General features: G+C 40.7%; 1 protein-coding gene across 2 annotated transcripts; it reads right to left on the bottom strand.

Moving 5' to 3' along the window:
* FAM98A (family with sequence similarity 98 member A) lies at positions 1 to 18,594 on the bottom strand. Of its 2 annotated transcripts, XM_069800466.1 has the most exons (9): positions 18,477 to 18,585; positions 18,187 to 18,265; positions 15,046 to 15,194; positions 13,332 to 13,466; positions 10,270 to 10,454; positions 7,790 to 7,870; positions 6,291 to 6,407; positions 3,445 to 3,612; positions 1 to 1,880 (listed from the first exon to the last, which is right to left on the bottom strand). In XM_069800466.1, the coding sequence occupies exons 2-9, from the start codon at positions 18,237 to 18,239 to the stop codon at positions 1,119 to 1,121; spliced, it is 1,650 nt and encodes a 549-aa protein (XP_069656567.1). In that variant the 5' UTR covers positions 18,240 to 18,265; positions 18,477 to 18,585; the 3' UTR covers positions 1 to 1,118. The 2 variants fall into 2 exon arrangements, with proteins under 2 accessions (XP_069656567.1, XP_069656569.1); XM_069800468.1 differs by lacking the exon at positions 15,046 to 15,194 and having other exon boundaries at positions 18,477 to 18,594.
* Positions 18,595 to 19,310: the final 716 nt, after the last annotated feature.

Below are 19,310 nucleotides of genomic sequence, written 5' to 3'. Positions count from 1 at the left end.
GAACATACAGATACTTTTATTGCTCACCTTTTATACAACAGCACACCTTCAGCCATTTTCTTTCACAGCTTGACAATGTTTATGTACACAAAAAACCCAGCAAGAAGCATTATGTGGCTTTCAGTAAAGAAAAAAACAAAAACATTAGAACATCAAACTCAGCCAGGCTTTGTTTTCTGCAGCAATAATAAAAGGGCTTCCTCCAGGCAGGAACTAACCTTCCCAGGCCGTAGTGCATTTCTTTAAAAAGACAACCCCCAAAACAAATTGCCCTAGATTTGCTGAGCCAGTGGTATTAACTTGCAAATAAAATAAATTTCAGTTTGTCATTTCTTCTAGCTGATTTCAAGTAAAAATTAGGTCTGGAGGAGGAGCAACTTGTTTTGGATGGAGGCAGGTCAGTTTGAATTGCTACACCTAACTACAGGCCTACACACACTATCGGTTCACAATTTAGCTTAGTTTTAAATGATCTTTGCAGATTTTGGCAGCGGTCAGTCTTCAGAGTTGAGCAGGTGCAAAAACTTTGTTTAGCGGGAGATAAGGCTACTGAACATGGCATCCACAGTAGAGCTCATATAATAGACAAAAAACCTGTTTGTCAGAGGGAGTGCACTGTGCATGCACACACGTGTGTACATCTTCATGACTAAAATGAGAGGCCAGCAAGCCAAAAAGCGATACTCAGAAGTCGTTTTAGAACATGTAATTGAACAATGATTAGGGGGGAAAATGCAGAAGTTCTATTGTGTATTATAATAGACAAATTTGACAGACAGGTCTTGATATTTCTCTAAATCAAAGTGGAAGGCAAAGACAGCAGGTAGTTTCAGAATAAAAGTGTTTTGAGCAGAGGGAACCAGTCCAACATCTAAAAAGCATGGCTATCAGTTGATTTTTAGGGTGCAGTGATGATATATTTAATTCAGACAGGTTGGGGGTGGGGTGCAGAGGAAAAGTGTACAGAAAGTTGTACTTTGCTCAACACAAACATCCAACCCAAAGAGATTCCACCTGCCACATACAAACCTGTACTAATTCAAGCAGCAATTAAGCCAGGCCTCTAAAACCAGGTTTCTATTACATGAGCTCTGACGAAGCAAAAGCTTTTAGCAACCTCAGCTCGTGAAGTGTCTTCCTTGTCCAAAGCCAGATTGATTATACTGATAACCTCCATGCTGGAAGTGCTGCTCAAACTGCCCCCCTTGATTAAAATTCTGTCCACCTCTGCCCCCCCAGCCTCCTCCTTGACCTCCACGGCTACCCCTCCCACCACGGCCACCCCTCCCTCCTCCACGCCCACCCCCTCGGTCACTGTGGGACCCACCATCTTGATATCTGTTGTCTTGCTGGTAGCTGCCGCCACCACCCCCTTGGTAGCCACCTCCTGAATATGAAGACGACTGGTAGCCACCATAGCCACCTCCTCCTTGGTAGCCACCACCACCACCACCACTGTGGTAGCCACCCGTTTGAAAACCTGCATCTCTGTAGTTGCTCTCCCTGTAGCTGCCATCCTGGTAGCCACCACCTCCACCATCTGTCCAACCTCCTTGAAGCTTGTTTCCTCTTCCGCCTCCTCTACCACCATGATCATAACCACCACGTCCTCCTCGTCCCCCCCGATCATGGCTTCCTTGTTCATGACCTCCTCGCCCTCCATATGATGAGTCATAGCCTCCTCTTCCTCCTCGGTCGTGACCCCCATGGTCATAACCTCCTCGCCCTCCATATGAGGATTCGTAGCCACCTCTTCCTCCTCTGCCACCACCTTGTTGTGGACCAGCCTCTGGTCTTTTCTGCCACGGTGGCATCTCAGGAGGTGGTGGTTCAATTTCATTGGGCCTTCCTCCTCTGTCAGGCACTCTGCCCATTAGCACCTGCAAAAGGAAAGGAGAACTGCCATAGGAGTTGTAACACCTCACAGAAGAGTCACATTTACTGATACACACCACAAACAACAGCTGCTCAACGGTTCTTACATCCAGAGGATTTCATCAAGGCAAGCTTTTGTCTGTTTGAATGTGACAGACCTTTGTCTCCAATTAATAAAAATTAAACAGGGATTTTCTAGTACTCCAAGCACTCCTAACAAAACAAGTCAGGAGACCTGGGTTTTCTGTTCAAACAGCAGGCACACCAGTAGAGGCAGCATCAATACAGTCTTTCACTAAACTGTTTACTAGTGCAGACTGCTAATCTCAAACAACCACAAGTACAGTGCAACACAGTCTCTCTCCTAACTAGCGCTCTGAATTGCTGTAGAAGCCATTGGCTTGGTAAACAAAGTGCAAAGATTTTTATTTTTCAGTAGGGACACACAAAAACTTACACACCAACAAACAGGTAGGTGTCAGACGGCGCTGATCAGAGTTGAGCAAGACTGTAGAGGTCTAGCTGTCTAAGGATGCTGTGACTTTAAGAATTTAGCAAGACTTAAAAATGTGACAGGACATTTGCATTGCTTCAAGTTTTAAAATGATATAACAGAAAAACTTCAATGCAAGCAGGTTACTTTGTTACTTTATGTTACTGTCTTGGAAAACATTTAATATTGATAATGGGAGATTAAGTTAACAGGATATGGATCATCAGCAGGGCAGTATTGCATTCCTAGTAAAACATACATACAGTCTGATGGTACAGTCACACCTGTCTTCCACTTAATTTCTTACATTCCACACTCCAACTACACTAAAAAGGTGCAAAAATTATTTGGGGTGGAGAGGGTGTGGTCAAATCAGCACACCACCATTCTATCCTAAATTACTTAGAACTTTACCTGAAATACAGTTGGTACCCAGAAGGCAGAAAGGCATGCATGTACACCCACAAGTTTTAAAGTACCAAGTACACTGCTGTACATAGCTACTGAGCTTCAAGTTCAGCACATGTACCTTTGTGAGCCTATTACTCCGGTAAAATCGTAATTTTTGAAACAAGGTAAATAGCTTAGTCTAAATCATATTCTAAATCATACTCCTACTATGTCATTACTAAAACTACACACTTGACTATAATCTCTTATTTGTGTACACAGGAGAATCTAACCTGCAAGAGCCTTGCTTTGTGATCTTAGTACATTCTATTTACATAGATCAGAAACACAGCTACAATGTAGGTGTTACTTTAGACACAGTGACAGAATTTGGTAGCAGCAGTGTAATGACATCAGTAATTCTGATAAGACAGAGCAGGCTTACTTCCACTGAAAGTAATCAAAGATATTTCAGCACTTTTTTACTGTCCCTAAGAAAGGGCACTCTGAACTTAAACAGGTGAAACTGCAGTTACCATAATGCACCAATGCATAATCTGTAAACACCAAATTTTTTAACCTTTATTTCCAAATTCCACTTACAATGCTAAAAAAGTAGGATTTATTATTACATTCAAATTACTTAAATATTCATAACAGAACAAGCCATTTGTCATCAAAGGTACCTTATTAATGGCACATGCAGTCTTCTCTCGGATGGACCCACTGCTTGTTCTCATAATCTTTGACAGATCCTGTCGAGCTGCCAAGAGATTTGCAATGGAAATAGTGCACTTAGTAGATAAGAGGGCACGTTTTGGCTGGTAGACTTTAGCCAGTTTTTCTGTTTGACTCTGTTGGAGAGGAGAAAAACAAAACCCCATCAGCTAAAGTAATAGGAAAGCAATGGGACACCTCACCAAAAGAATCAAATCAACATTGAAGAACAAGACACTACTGCAAATAGAACAAAAATTAATATAAAAAACAGTGAGAACCACTTTGTAACTAAGAATCACTGCAACGAAGCTAGCATTTGTCAAATTAAATTTCTGAAGTAATATAGGAAACACTATTCTGACTGAACTGTCAAGACACTGATCTGACAATTTTAAGATTAACAATATATACATGCAGACCATATTACTTTCAGGCAGCCAAAGACAGAACAGAATTGTGTCATAGTTATATGAATTACTGCTAATGTCTAAAAGATACTGAAAGTGAAACATGTCTGTGTCCAGCCTCCAGACCTCCTTCTGTGTCTGCACCCCAACCCACACCCACTCCAGTTAGACTAGCATCACCCCACCTCCAGCACTGTATCAGCAGAAAAAGGCTGTGTTAACTCTTTCACACTCTTCATTCCAGTCAACTTCTTCACAAAGGTAAACCATCAAGAGGTACTGGAAGAACTAAAGCTCTCAAGTGCTTGTTCTAATTCAGTCCTTTGTCTCACATATGTAGTGCCCAAGCTACAAATGAGATCCTACAAGTCAACTTTGCCTTGTAGGCACTCTCTCTTCCTCTACTGCCTTTTGGCATTAACCATACCAGTTTCTTTGAACACCTCAAAAGTATGACAGCAGTTTTCCAACTGACAGACACAACAGAAATCTGTGCTACCAGCCATGAGTAATACACGAGTTACATCTATCTTCAGTTATCAGCAGAGTATAATGTGTCATGCAGTTGGGATAAACCAGATTGCAATCTGCACATAGACAAAAGGGCTGCTTCTTGTCTGGACCCCAGATGACAGCAGTGGTGACAGGCAGACCAGGTTTTCCAACGAATCTCTTGAGCAGGCAAGAACTTAGGAGCAAATTTTAAAATCGTATTTTCCATCTAAAGGCAGAAAACCGGAACTGGGAAAAATTGAGAGTATGTATTTCAAAATGACTCAGTGATTAATTTCTAGAACCAAAAGCTTCTGCTTTTATATTACAAGTTGAACAGAGCTTATTCAAAATTAAGGAAAACATGCACATCATTAACCTGATGCTGGCTAAAGACAAGAGAAGGAACAGTATTCACCAGAGCAGTAGTATGTTCTTCCCTGGCAAGTTTGACTGAGCTCTGAGCACAGTATTTTGGTGCTATGATATTATTCTTTTAGGTGAAACTTGACATTTTTGAACTTAAAAAAACCCTAATAACAGACTATAAAGTTTTTACTGGTGTTGTTACTATCTGGAGAAGTAACTATTTAGTTATACTACTGTATTCTGTTACTTTTCAAATTTAAAAAAAATAATTAGCATCATGTATTAAAGCACTGCTAAAAGTTACTGTTAAAACAAATTGTATTGCATGTATGGAATACTATAGCCACATTCTCCAATTTTGTGTTGTTATGGTCCTAAAAAAATTAATTTGCATTTCAAAAGATACAAAAAATATATACAATGTGTGGGTTTTGTGAAAGGATTTCATGTAGCTAGTCAAGTTCAAAAACATCTGAGAATTCTCCTAGGAAAAAACCCAAACAAACATGGATTTGGATGCCAAAGCTATAACACAATTAGAAGTCCCTGGTTTATAACCTAATCCATACTTTTGCCTGTTTTAATTCACTATTAAAATATTCAATCAATCAGATAGTTCTTCAACCATCCACTAAAAAACCTGAAGAATACAAGGTTTAAGAGATAGTACACCAGTAGAAGTCCTGCTCAGGTGATGAAAGAGAAAATGGGAGAGGTCACAGTTTATTATTAAAATACAGTTGCTTTTTTAATAAATCATTTATCAAGAAAAAAAACACTTGATGATGTGTCACAGTTTATCACTAATAACTCAGTCTCAAACACCACCAGCAGCATAATTAACAGCATGTTAACAGATCTGGTTTAGTCCTAGAAAATAAATTATATGTACTATTTTTTAAATCTCGTCATTCCTTTTTCACTATGAAATATTGGAAATAGAGAAACCATGTAATTATTTTTAAAAGTAGAATATGTATCATATACTCAGAGAGAACAGTCGTCATGTCACGGCCATTTGCACGGTTCAAAGACAAAAGAAGCACATAAAATATTACCCTGTCTATGAGGTAAGAACAAGTAGTGCCTTAGCAGCTTTTCTCATGTGCATCTGTGGAGTTGTGCTTGCAGACACACTTTGAGTTAAGGAAATCTGATCACTGTGGACAGCACAAAGTAAGTTAAGGGATGCTCAACAGGAAGATGCGTTTCTACCATCACACAGACACAGCATTTAATGAGTCGCATTATGGTACTCTGAATGCAGTGGCCTATTTAACTGTATGTTTTGGCTTTGGTGTATAGTTACACACAGTCTATCTTCTCATTTTACAGACTGTTTTAAAATCCAACAAATCAGTTTTCAGTAAAATTTTTTTAGTCATCTTATATTGCCATAAACTTCTTCAGAAATTCAAACCAAAACCAGACAACTTCTGTGGTTATTTCTTACTCATGAAGGATGAAATAATGAAGCAGTCTTCCAGAGATACTTATTATAAAGCATTACCATCTACTAGAACTTCACAGCAAGTTGGTTGTACCTTAGCTCTATCTGACCAGCCAAAGGACTGCACAGTTACATCCAAACGTTTGACTAACAGTTTTCTTCGGACTTCGTATTCGTTGACTATGGCTTGATTAATTGCTTCAATTTTTTCCTGAAACAAAAATTTGCAAACATAACCTATAGATTATAGATAAAATGTTTCTACTTAAGATAAAAACTATGTGGATGGAAGAGAATAAGACACAGAGATATCAAGCAGGGCTTAAGCCTGCAATTATCTACCTTGTCAAATGGGCTCACAGCAAGTAATGCTTGCTGATGCTATTTTCCTGAAGGCTTCAAAGGCTGTTATCCTCACGTTCAGCCTTCTACTATTTCTAACAGCACAGCTGCCTGTTCTTCAGAAGGGACATAAAAACTGCACACACTGCTGAGGCATTTCTCAACACTCACCAGGACAGAGAAGCAAAAGTGAGAAAATACTACATGCAACAAGCTGAAGGAGATGCAAGGACATATGTAAGTCCTAGGGACCAGGGTGTCCTTGCTTTCTTTAAAAGCAGTAAGCTTAAGGACAAAGATAGAGCAAAGACAGAGGACTAAAAGTAAGTAAAGTACTGTAAGAGGATCTTGATTAAAGCACAATCTGCATACAGACAAGACAACACAGTGCCCTACTGGAAAAAGCCATCACTAGAAACGCACCTGGTAGCAGACAGTGGTCTAGTCAGAGCAACAGTTGAGATATGCACCATTAAGGAAATTATTTATGTATTGACTGAAGCCTGGCTGAAGGGGGGCTGTGGGGCCCACTTTCAGCCTCAACAATACAAGCACTGAAGGGAGCAGAGTGTTGGGAGCAGAGTGTTGGGAGCAGAAGAGCTTCAACCTTAAGCAAGAGACACAAGAGAGACTCGCAGTCTCACAGCAGTAGCCATAGCTTTGTGCTGGTGCAGCAGCAGTATCTAACCCAGGCACCATCATTCTAGAACAGCAGGTGACAAAACCCAGCTGGAGATGATTGTGCCTCTGCCACCTGGGTGTACAGCCTCTCCCCCTTCCACCTGCACACTCACTGCTTCTTGGAGAAGAGGCTATGAAGGAAGCAGGCTACTCCAGCAGGATAGAAAGAGAGGAGGAAACGATGGGGAGACCCACAGGTTAGCTGGAAAGAAGCCACAGGAGGGGATGTGACACCATCTCAGCAAGGCTAGGTCACACAGACAGTGCTGGCAAGGAGCAGGAGAGGAAGGCTTAAGCTACTGCACAAGCATGCAGGTCAGCACCACCACCGTAAATCTCCTTTATTTTGGAAAACTTTTGCCTGCACCTAGACATATAGATCAACAAACCTGAGATCTTATCAGTTGCTGAACACTTACTGTACCAACATATATGTAAAATACTGCAAGAAGTTGTCTTATCTTCAGAAAGAGATGAGAAAAATATTTTGCAACATTAGACACAGAATCAAGATCAACACTTTATATACCTGAAAAAGGGAAACGGGCTCTAACACCTGCAACTACTTACCCAGTGAGCTGGTCCCAGTTGTTTCTTCAATAAAGGTTTTCCAACATGATTAGGTGGAACCTTTGCTAGGGTTTCCTTCAGCTGTTAGGAGACATATAAAAATATAAGCATTGGCTAAAAAAAAAATAAGCTTTTCAAGATTCAAATTACAGAAGAGGACTCTTGGACGGTCACAGGCTTGACAGAGCAACCTCCAATATCAAGTTGTTTTCTCTGGGACAGAGAACCAAGCACACTTCTTTTGGAAGGCAAGTATTTTTATATTTCTGGTAGTCTCAGCTATAATTATTTAAGAGAAGGGACCATAGAGTAGATCTACAGTTAAAATAGACAGATTCCATGAGGTACAGCTCCCCTTGAAGACAGCAGTATTATTCTACACATCATCTCTTTAGTTCAGAAAAACACCCCACACTTGTATCAAAAAGGTATTAAGACTATGTGAAATGTAACACAATCTAAAGAAGGACCCCTCTTTACAATCAAAAGGAGAAAATCTTCAATATGAAAATTTAAATTTAACTTGCATTTTAAAAGTTTGGGCACAACTTAGGTTATCTTTCCCATCTCAAAATTTCTGAGGACTTCAGGGGGAAGAAATGGAGTAGCAGTGACAAAAACTTGGATCAAAGCAGGTTGGAGTTATGAAACTTCACTTTTCCACTGCTGCAAACCACATTTTTCAACTTCCTTGGCTGTTCATTCCAGCAATTGATTTAACACATTCAGTGACTTGGTTTTCCAAAGGTGCTGAGCCCAATTTGTTTAACTTGAAGATTTTAAAACCAAGTGCTTTCAGAGTAGCAGAGGTAGCAGTTCATTCAAGTATCAGCAGTTTATTTTTTTAATGTGGTGGATCATTAACAGAGAGAGTCAATTACACAAAGATCCTACTCCAAACTGTACTATGTATATGTGAAGAAAAAAGGTAACTTGATTTTCACATGCTAGATGAGAATATCGCCATTCTAAGCCTCACTTTTTAAAAACAAGGAAATTTCAGGGTGATCTCTTGTTATAACTATCATCTTGCAGTCAAGTAAAATTTTCACTCTATGTTATTTAACTTTTCACATTTTGCTCAACTTTGTGATGTATTTTCATTCGCAAAGTAAAGTAAGTTTTTCAGTTATTGGTCAGATTTACTTTTTCCTTCTCAAATACTACCAACATCTGAAGTGTTCAGACTGTAAGCACCACAGCTATATATGATTTCTAAAAAACCCTGTAGGTTAGAAGTCCCTGATGTATTTTATTAAGCTATAAGGACTGTTCAGGGGTTTTTTTTAGTATAACCACCTATGGATACAAATCAATGAGGTAACGGTAATTTAACCTTAACGATTTTGCAAGGTGTACGCAAATTCGACTTTAAAGCAAGACAGTGTAAAAGAAAAGTCAATTAGTAAAGCATAACAGAATTCCCAGATTAAAAAGATTTTGATCTACTTTGTAGTCTGTATTTTTATAGAGTCTCTTTCACCAGCAAACCTTGCCAGCATCGTTCACTGTTAGGAATATTTTCTACCTTTTCTAGAAAATGGAAGCACAGTTTTCTTATCTAACTATTTAATGCCCATGACAATGCCAAAATCAGAAAACAAACTGCTTCCATTCTACACGTTGGACTTCTGCTGGAAAACCATCCTCCTCTTCTTAAACAAGTCAATCCAAACTGATTTCTTGCAAAGAAATGAAGCACTATTTTCAGTTGCTTGGATTTATTTAAGTACAATGCAACTAAAAGGTTAGTCAAAAAACCTCTCTGAAATATTTTGGGGAGCTTTGTAATCATATCTGTTCTTTAAAGTCCACAAAGGTTCTCTTCTCTCTCCCCTATTCTGCAAGTTAAGTTACTTAACTTAAAAACTTTCTGTCCTCCACCTTTGGTCTGTGCACTGGACAGGCCATTACACTTCAATTTTCTGTTTTATAAAAATTACTCAAACAGAAGTAAATTTCTTTTAAAAACCCCCACAACAACCTGGAGAACACATACATGTAAAGGAACAAAAGTAAACAGAACCAATGAAGCCTTAGGGAAAAGGTGTAAACTTGACTTCAGTTACAACAGCTTTTAACCTAAACATTTTTAAAACAGTAGGTTCCTGTAAAAATTTGTTTATGTGTATTTCTTGGAATATGTTTCTCCTTAATGTTCTTCCTGAGGCTTAAGCTCAGCAGTTTCCATGTCTTCTGCAACAGGTGATGACATTAAAACCTACAGCAGAGTAAGAAATACCTCACCCCGTAAGGCAATGATAGCAGTAGTCCCTGACCTCATGCCTTGGCATGGAAAAAGCCTTTAAATTCATTTTCAGAATCCTGACTCTTGGCATACTCAGTAAAGCACGTTAACTCTCCTTCACAATTCAAACACTGGAGTTTCACAAGAGGTAAATATCTCCCTGGTAGCAGAACTATTTTCCATCAAAACAGTAACATCATAAATATTCTAGTTTTGTTCCTTTGGATCTTACTTTTTTTTCAATTCCACTGAAGAACTGGAACATCGTTATGTTGGCTGGAGGCTTGGACATGCCTAAAGCAATACATATGCCTTTTAGCTCCTGAAAGACTTCACTGCCACCTCCTTCCTGTGCTTTTTTAGGAGGGGCATTCACACACAGCATTCTGGCAGCTTCCAGTTCTGAGATGAGGTATGCTGGGTAAGAAAAATTAGATTTCAGCATCAGATATAGCCGAGTTAAAATTATTTTAGAACCAGTGAGAACTCAAGCGCTTACAACCAACGAATGTGCAAATGGACTGTTTTAGAAAGAGTTAGGGCTATAATTTTGGTATCCACAGAACGCTCATATTTCTAACAAGCACTGAGCTCAATGCTAGAAACACAACAAACAGGGGAAAGGTTTAATACAACCAATTAAAGCCTGGAAAAAATCCCTATGATTCCGACCGGTATTAATCACAAAGTTCAACAGAGCACAGCTCTTTTCCTTCAGGCTTCGCCCAGCAAAGACAGGAGACTAGGAACATGGAAATAAGCAGGATGAGAGACTTGGATATGCACTTTAAGCTAGACAAGCAAGCACTCCTTGAGGCTCTAGGAAACAAAGCAAGGAAATGAGTAGAGAGAAGTGAAATGTTGAATGAATCTCCTCTACTTCCCCAGGCAAGATGCAGAGTGGAAAAAAACCCCCCACTTTTAAAAGTACTATTGAGAATTCAGGTTTATAATAATTCCAGAAAGGAAGGCAGTAACTGATGAAATACAAGCTAGAATGCCTGCAGTGCTCTTCAGTATCAGAACTGCAAGAGCCTACCACCACATTAGAACTCCTTTATCAAACAAACAAAAAATATTAAAATGACAATTTCTGAACATGGTATACACCCAAAATTTCAGCATTAGGTGTTGGTTACAGTGATATATAAATTTAGCACACAGCCTTTGCTTGTGATTGTCACAACTTCAAGGTTTGAACTGAAAGAAATGCACAGGTTTAACAATACTTTTATCATGAATCATACTGTGTGACCATAACAGTAACGTAAATAATTATTTCTAAAAATAAGGATTGAAAAATAGATACTGCACTGATAAAGACAGACTTGTGAGCAGGGCTATAAACCCATGGCTATACAAAAGCAGCTTACCACCTATGAAATTGGGACAGATCAAAAGATTAAGAAAAGAACAAAGCATTTTAATGATCTCTAGAATGTCTTCTAGATCTCTAGAATGTCTTCTGCTAAAGACACAGAACACCTTATGAATTATAACATTCTTAATATGCAAAGCAGTGAAGAATCCTTTGTAAGTTCTTTCAATGGTACTTTATATAGATTTTTCTTACATTCAACTTTCTATTATTTACACCCCATTAGGACCTCCTGAAAAAGAAACTAGCAGCAGAATTTTGTTTCAAGAATTCAGAGATTATATTCAAGCCACCTTCAACCTCCTCTGACAAAGACTGAAATTTTTAAGTGTATCACTGTAAGACATAGATGTTCTCCAGATAGTGATTCTTTTTTTGCAGACCTTTTCTGAACCAACCTGAAACTCTTGTACTTTTTATTTTTGCAGATGCCAGTACTTAATATTGTATTCTAGTGATGCTGAACACCAAGGCAATCTAACTATTTATGTTTATTTGGTGCTTTCCTCTCGCAGCAATACTGTTATATCTTCCAATTGACATAAACTGTACTGCATTTCGTTAAAATATAAAATAACCTGGCATTCAATTAAAGAGGGTTATTCTGTTTCTTCTGAAAAAAATCTGGGTTTATGGTTCCCATATAACAGGATACCTAATAAGTTAGCTTAATGTAGGTAAAGCAAGCTATGCAACTATCACAGTACACAAAAAAAGGAGTTTGGCATCTATTTCAATTCCATACTTGACAGTAAACACAGTATTCCTGCCAGCTTCTGAACAAGGCCTTTTATTACCAAAACGTATATCACAGAGGACCTCTGGAATAAACTGTTTCTCACAGACAAGCCAAATTTACTAAATGGCTTGGCTTACAGCGAATAAGCTGAAGGGCAGACTGTTTGAGCTACAAAATATTTTAAACGCAATTATTACCTCACTTCACCTGACATTTTTGAACATGCTATCAAAACAAATTCAGATTAACTCTTACTACTCCTCTTTCTCCTACTGTTGAAATACTAGAACCTACTCTGTAATTAATTTCTTACATCGCACCTGAGGGCAGAACTAAATTTCTGTTTTGAAAAGTTAAAGAACTGGCAGCAACTGAGGAAGCAAATAAAACATTATGTTGAATTTAAGATCAGATTAAAATTAGTATTACAATTTCTAACTCCGACACTTGTAAAATTATTTTTTTTTAAATGTGAATCAACATCACACACTTTTTCCAAACTGAAGTACTATTTCTTCTCCTCTAACATTTCCTAAGCAGGAATAAAACCAATTTAGGTATTGAGATCTGCTGGGTGGACAAGTAAAAGGAAGACATCACCATTGCTACTGCTAATTTATTTTCAATCAGCAGAAAGCAACATTGAAGCTATTTACTCAGGGAGATGGTCAAAAGAACTAGAAGTTGGGATAAAACATTTTCTCTTCTTCACAACAATTCCAATTGTTGTCAGAGTGTAGAAAAATGCAAGTCTTATGGCACCTTGCAAGTCATCATGGTGGGGGCTCCAAAAGGATGATGCATCTGGTGTTAGTTGTCATTTTTACAACCCTTCTAAACAAAGTTCAGTGGCTAAATCCTGGCAGAAGTCTTCAAATTATTCCCTCTTCAGAGTACCTCCTGAGAAGTAATAGGACAGGCCTGTTGCTAGTGAATGTGAAAAATGTTAATCTTCAGAGTATCTTCCATCATACACTGCCTACAGAATGACTGGTAAGTTTATTAGACCCAAAAGTATAACATTCTGACACTATAAATTACAGGGGAAAATAATTCACCATTTTAGGTAACTGTTTATACATTGTGGTAAACAAACCAGTATATCATTAAGTGTAAGAAACAATACTGTGATTCTTGTACAAAAACAGATTTGCTTGCAAGCACCCCTTTAACTTACTAAGCAGCAAGAGACAGTTCTTTTGATTATGAAGGCGTTTTGTCACATCTCCTGATGTTAATGATGCATATGGACAGTTCATTTCAGCCAGCAACCCACTCATTTCGAGTTGAAATTCTTCTGCTTCATTTGGACCTTAGAAGGAAAAGAATAGTAATTTCTTTACACCTAATACATATATCTCTGGCTGTGAGTAGAATGAATTAGATATTAAAAAAAAAATTATGCTTTGCTCCAGTTGCTATTTAACATTAAAACCCTGCTTTTAATGGAAGCCAAATGTGTTCTTTGAAACTCAAAGCACAGCACAACCTACTTGGAGCCATGATATTCCTCATTATTGTAAAATTATGTTTCACTGACAGCTTTCCCCAGCTACAACAGAGCGCCACTGGCAACTTCTACAATGAAGTGACATTAAAAACATTGCAAATTTTACAGGGGTATTTTAAGTATCAACTAACTTTTCCCACTACAAATGTATTAGATAGTTCTGACAAAGTCATGAATAATATGGTTTATGAGCTCTCATGCTTTTACCACTTCTCCCTGTAAGCTCACATTTGTCAAATGATCTTATTTCATACCAATATTCTTTAAAAATAATCAGGTCATGTAAATCAAAGCTTAGACTGATATTTGTGTCAGAAATTAGTGAAACTAATCTGAATTTGTTAAGCCAAGTTATGCAAAAAATAGCGATTAATGAGAGGTAACAGTTTTTCTTCATTTTAAAAGGGACTTCAACCCAAAATGTCTGTTATTTATAAACTCAAGTCCCACAAAATGAAGGTAGGGCTTGATGGTACTACAGATAAAATGTTTCTATCACTGTGTTTAAAGAATTTGAAATAGGTGCTAGAGTACTTCCGGACTGTATTTTTCACAAAACATAGTAGGAACCTTATACTGCTAGAAGAGGTGAAATGCTGTATTGTTACAGAGCTAGGGAGTCAAATACACTCAAATAAGAAAGGATGGACATGTCAAAAACAGAGAGAAAGAGGAAAGGAACAGATATTGAGGTGAAATGCAGCAATCTTTGGCCATTGAGCAGACTGAAAGTTAAGTTCATAAAGGCATTATGAGTTAATACATTAGATATTCAGAAGTACAGGTTATCATACCAATTTAATCTGTAGAATGTCATGACCAGTTGACCAAAAATAACATTTTTTGAAAACTAAGGTTTGCTTCCTCCACCACAATAATAAACAAACAAACATTTTCAGGCTCCTTCTCCCGGAGTGTTTCATAAAGGGGGAAAAATACATAGTAATCACAGAGTTAAGGTAACCAAAAATAAAAAGAAAATATCGTTACTGTAGTCATGAGAACATTTCCTTGAACAGTAGGTATTTCTTACATCAAAATTACAAACAGAAGCATTGAATAAAAGTATTCTCATGATCTAATTAAAAAAAAAAACCACTAATGTTTCGATAAATCCATCCAAGAACTTTTTTTAAAGTTCTATGGTTGAACAATTAAAAGAAAAAGCTAATTTCAGAACAAAGACTGTTTGAGCCTCACTATTATTTCAATCTCTACTGGCTGTTCATTAGGCAAGTTTCAGGTGGAAAATAACCAAAATCTGACAGCGCACAGACAATGCTCCCTGGTACAACAAATTTGGCAACTGTCAGCCCAAATCTTTATGGCATGCAAGAACATACATTAAGTGCACGTTTGTGCTAGAGTTATGGCTACTTACTGTTAGTTGCCTGCACATTTTCCTCTAGTTTACAGAATAGCCGTAACTCAGATACCAACCAAGCACAGAGTTTGGTGAATTCAGGGGAACTGGCTCCACGAGAGACTGCCTGAGCCAGCGCTCCGTCATCTAACAATGGACCTTTGTAACTGACAAGTAAAACAAAAGCACAGTTTATTAACATTTGCTATGACTGATGTCCCGTGATAGATTTACTTTATGCTGTGTGCATATTGAGAAACACACCCTCATCACATCTGCAATGCTGAACATCTAAACTGATAAGATTCCCGCACTGAACTGTAAGAAAAAGCACACTGAAAACATCTGAGTGAACTCAGCATTTCCATGCACATTAGCTTACTGACAAAGAGACTGTGTCACAAAATATCATCATCAAAGGTTTCATCCTGGAGAATGTTATCACATGCAGTGGCAAATTCTCTGCGTCTATCTCCTTAATATGTTACTTACAATATAGCTATCTAGGGCAACTGCAGTTTCAAAGTATCATTCTTGAGCACTGCTTTACAGTACATTGAATAATTACTGCTGAACTAGTGCATCTTTTCTGTCATTTCTTATCACGTATCAAAAGGTTGCCACACAAAACAAAGCCTTTGATACAAATGTTACAAAAGTGATCTGCAAAACAATATCCTCTCTTGAAAAATTACCTTCTTAAGTGGGCACAAGAAAAATAAATAGAATTAGCTCTTTGTGTAAACAAGCCAAGATCAGGCCTAGTGTAAGAAAGCATGAGTCTACAGATCAGGTCTTAGAAGACATAGTTTTCAGGACATCTGGGTACTGATACTCTGTCAGGGGGAGGAGGAATAGTAGGGAGAAGGCTGCCTTATTAACCAGGTAGAAGCACAAAGTCAGAGCTTGCCAGAGTATTTAAGAAAAAATGCACAGTATTATTTTGATACAGTGCACCCAAAACAGAAAGACATCCAAGAGTGAACATAATCAACTGAACTCCCTCTTTTGAACTTCCAGGTATAGTTACCCGCTATGTCACAGCAACCCAGTCAGTCCAGTCAACTCTTGGCAAACCTCAGAAGTTAAAAAAAAAAAAAAAAAAAAAAAAAAAAATCTCTCAAAGAGCAAATTAATATGTTAATCTCCACACTTTGTTCTTGTGCTTAACATCACATATAAAGGATTTGGTCTTTACTGTAACAGCCTGTTACTCCATCCAACTAAAATGAAGAAGCCACACTCAAAAATAACTTCTACCTCACAGAGCAGCTCAATTAGCCACACAGAGTTAATCTACTGGCAGCTGGTGGGAAACTGTAATCTGATGTATTACAACCCTACTATATTACCACAGTAGGCTAGACAAGTCCAACAGGCTAATTAGAGCAAGCCTAAGTCCTACCCCACAGACGTTTCAGACCTACACATGTATAGGAACATCTGGGACTCGGAATAGAAACATCCAGTTATAGATCAAAGTAGAAAGGAAGCGATGACAAGCCTTTTGCTTTGGCAGGATCTGGATTTAAGTCACTGGTCACATCAGAGGCCCCTTTTCTAGAATTTTTCTTTGACAGATATGACATCTTTACTGTGTTATCTCTGATAATTATGACTTCAGCTACACATCTACCTGGCCCGTAATCCAGCTTGCAGATTCCTGACTGCAAGCAGCTTTTTCCTTCCATTCCTGCCAATGGCACATGTTCTAGAGCTACACTCCTCTTTTGGTAACATTATGATCTCCAGTTTGTTTACTTTTGCAATAGTTCAACAGACTGACTTGCAAGGCAAGAGGCCACTATTTGAGCACCTCGAGCACAAATCCCAAAAGAAACAACCCTTTGATGTGCAATGCTATTAAAAAAAATAATCAAGTAATGTATTAGAAATGCCTTCAGTATCTGGTTAGAAAAAATAAGTTGAACTGTGAAGGACCATGGAGCTACTGCCAAAGATTAAAACCTCAAACAGCCGTCTTTCCAGACACAAGGAAACAGAAGTCATTTAGTCTCATGCAGTAGTTTTCCCAATTGTTGTTGCCAATACCGTTGAAGCCCCGTGTCTTTCTCCCTCCACATTTGCTTTTCAATCACTGTTGCCAGTCTTGGCTGATATGACTTATTTTTTAATCTGCTTTCATTGTTCACTTTATTTATGTCAACAATCGACAGCAACACTTTCTGTCTATAATTACACAGATCAGGAGCACAAATCACAATCCCTTCAAGCCACTAATATCCTTTTAAACATATGGCAGAAAAAAGAAGCCGATCACGGTATGTGCATCATGGCAGACACCTTTTTGCATTTCAGTTGGAGAAATACCTGCCAAAACAGAAACCTATTTTTCAAGCTTTGGAACCATCTTAGTCTTGGAATATAATCTTTATCGGAGCATAATGGCTCTAGCCACAAAGTGATTTATGGGAATGTGGCCAATGTGAATAAATACAGCTGTTTGCATAGAACCAGCAGCAGTAAAATTGTAACTGCCTATTGTCTGAGCTCTCAACAGTTTACAGACATGCAAGCTTACAGTAGAGCACATTCTCCTTGCTCTCCCTTTCATGTTTATATAACCTTACTGACTCTGGCAGAGTAACAGGTTTAAACAACAAAAGCCTCCTGGGCTATATTATGTTAAAAAAAAAAGGGAAAAATACTCTGTCATTTACAATTTTTTTGCTGTCTATTATTTTTCACCAAGTATGAAGCCTGAAAGATTTTTTCTCTGACTTCTCTTCTTAAAAGGTTTCCTTCTCCCCTTCCCCACCCTCACCTGGGACCACTCTGTTGAACAGAGGGGTTACCGATGAGGTGGCATCACAAGAATCAAGGAGATCAGCACGCAGGAAGAGATAAAATGTTTGCCAAGGCCGTACAGCTAAAAAACTGCCGTGGTGCTTTTCTCAAGCCCAACCGACACCGCCGCCAGCCCCGCTACGTGGGGGGGCGGCACCTCGGCTCTGATGAAAAGGGACCCTTCCAGGGGCTGACCCTGGCGCAGCTCTGCCCTGGGCCGCAGACAGCCCCCCCCCACCGGGGCCTCCCTCCTGCTCCCGGCCCGCACCGGCCGCCCGACGACGCCACGGCCCCGCCAACGGCCGCCGAGAACCTCTCCCCCCCCGCCAGCGCCGGCCCCGGGGCACCTACCCCAGGTCCTCCAGCGACTCCAGCACGTCGCTCTCCAGGAGCTCGAACTCCATCCTGCGGCGGGGCACGGGGGACAAACCTGCGCGACAGCGGGACTCAGCGCCCCCGGTACCCGCAGCCCCCCGCCGCCCGCCCCCAGCCCCCAGCCCAGCCCGGCCCGGCCCCGCGGGGAGGGGGGGGGGCTCAACGGCCGCACCCCTCCCCCGCCTTGCGGAGCGGGGGAAGCGCGGAGCCCTCGGCGCACGCCCGTCCCCGGTCCCCGTCCCCCCCGCCCCCGCGGCCCCACGTACGCCGCTCGCACGCTGCTGCGCCGCCGACTGCCGGCTTGGCATGTCAGGGCGGGGAGGGAGGGAGGGAGGAGCAGGTCCCCGGCCTGACCCCTCACCCCGCTTCTCTCGGGCCGCCCCACCGCCACGCCTGATCGGTGCGGCCTCCTTCCGCGGCGGTCTCCGCCTACCCGTGGCGCCAAGGCAGAGTTGCTAAACGGAGACGCGGGTGCGAGGACGGACGCCGGGTGTTTGGGCGGGAGGGAGCCTGGGACGAGGGCAGGATCCCACGTTTCTGTTCAGGCGATACCCGGGCAGCTCCGGAGGAAGGACCCCACCCCCTCCCCGCCGCGGAACCCGCGCTGGAATGTGCCGTGGCGAGCAACAGGCGGAGGGGGACGGAGCGGCAGAAGGGTCAAGCTGCGTCAGTGAGCGCGCGCTTCCCCGCCCAGGAGGACCCAGCGGTGCTGCCGGGACCACAAATCCCAGCATGGCCACGTGCCCGGCGGGACCCTCGCGGCCGCCGTAGCGCCGCCTCCCGCCGCTGCTGCGTGAGGCCCGGCGGCGGATAAAATCAATAAATTGAATTCGCTGCTTCCGCGGGCCTCGTTTCTCCCTCGGCGGGTTTGCGCGAACCGGTGGGTGACGGCCTGTCCCTGCCGAGGCGGCGGGGGCCTGTGCCGCAGCGGCAACGGTTGCGGCGGTGCCTCGGTGTCCCACTGGTGATGTGGCTTTTGAGGGCGCTGAAGCAGTGCTGGCCATACCAGAGCCTGCCCGACTTTGTGCTGACGGTGAAACTCCTTCAGGCGATGCTCTGGCACCTTTTTAAAATTATTTTGAACTCTGGGGACAGGGGAG

The sequence above is a fragment of the Haliaeetus albicilla genome, chromosome 13 (genome assembly GCF_947461875.1).
Source record: "Haliaeetus albicilla chromosome 13, bHalAlb1.1, whole genome shotgun sequence".
Taxonomy (NCBI): domain Eukaryota; kingdom Metazoa; phylum Chordata; class Aves; order Accipitriformes; family Accipitridae; genus Haliaeetus; species Haliaeetus albicilla.
Note: the sequence above shows the minus strand (reverse complement) of the source record. Positions and strands in the feature narration are given on the sequence as shown.

Coding starts and splice junctions, on each gene's coding strand:
- FAM98A (XM_069800466.1), bottom strand. CDS start 18,239: ATGGAGTTCGAGCTCCTGGAGAGCGACGTGCTGGAGTCGCTGGAGGAC. Junction 15,195..18,186: donor GAGTCGCTGGAGGACCTGGG/GTAGGTGCCCCG, acceptor TTTACTTGTCAG/TTACAAAGGTCCATTGTTAG. Junction 7,871..10,269: donor TCAGTGGAATTGAAAAAAAA/GTAAGATCCAAA, acceptor GTCTCCTAACAG/CTGAAGGAAACCCTAGCAAA.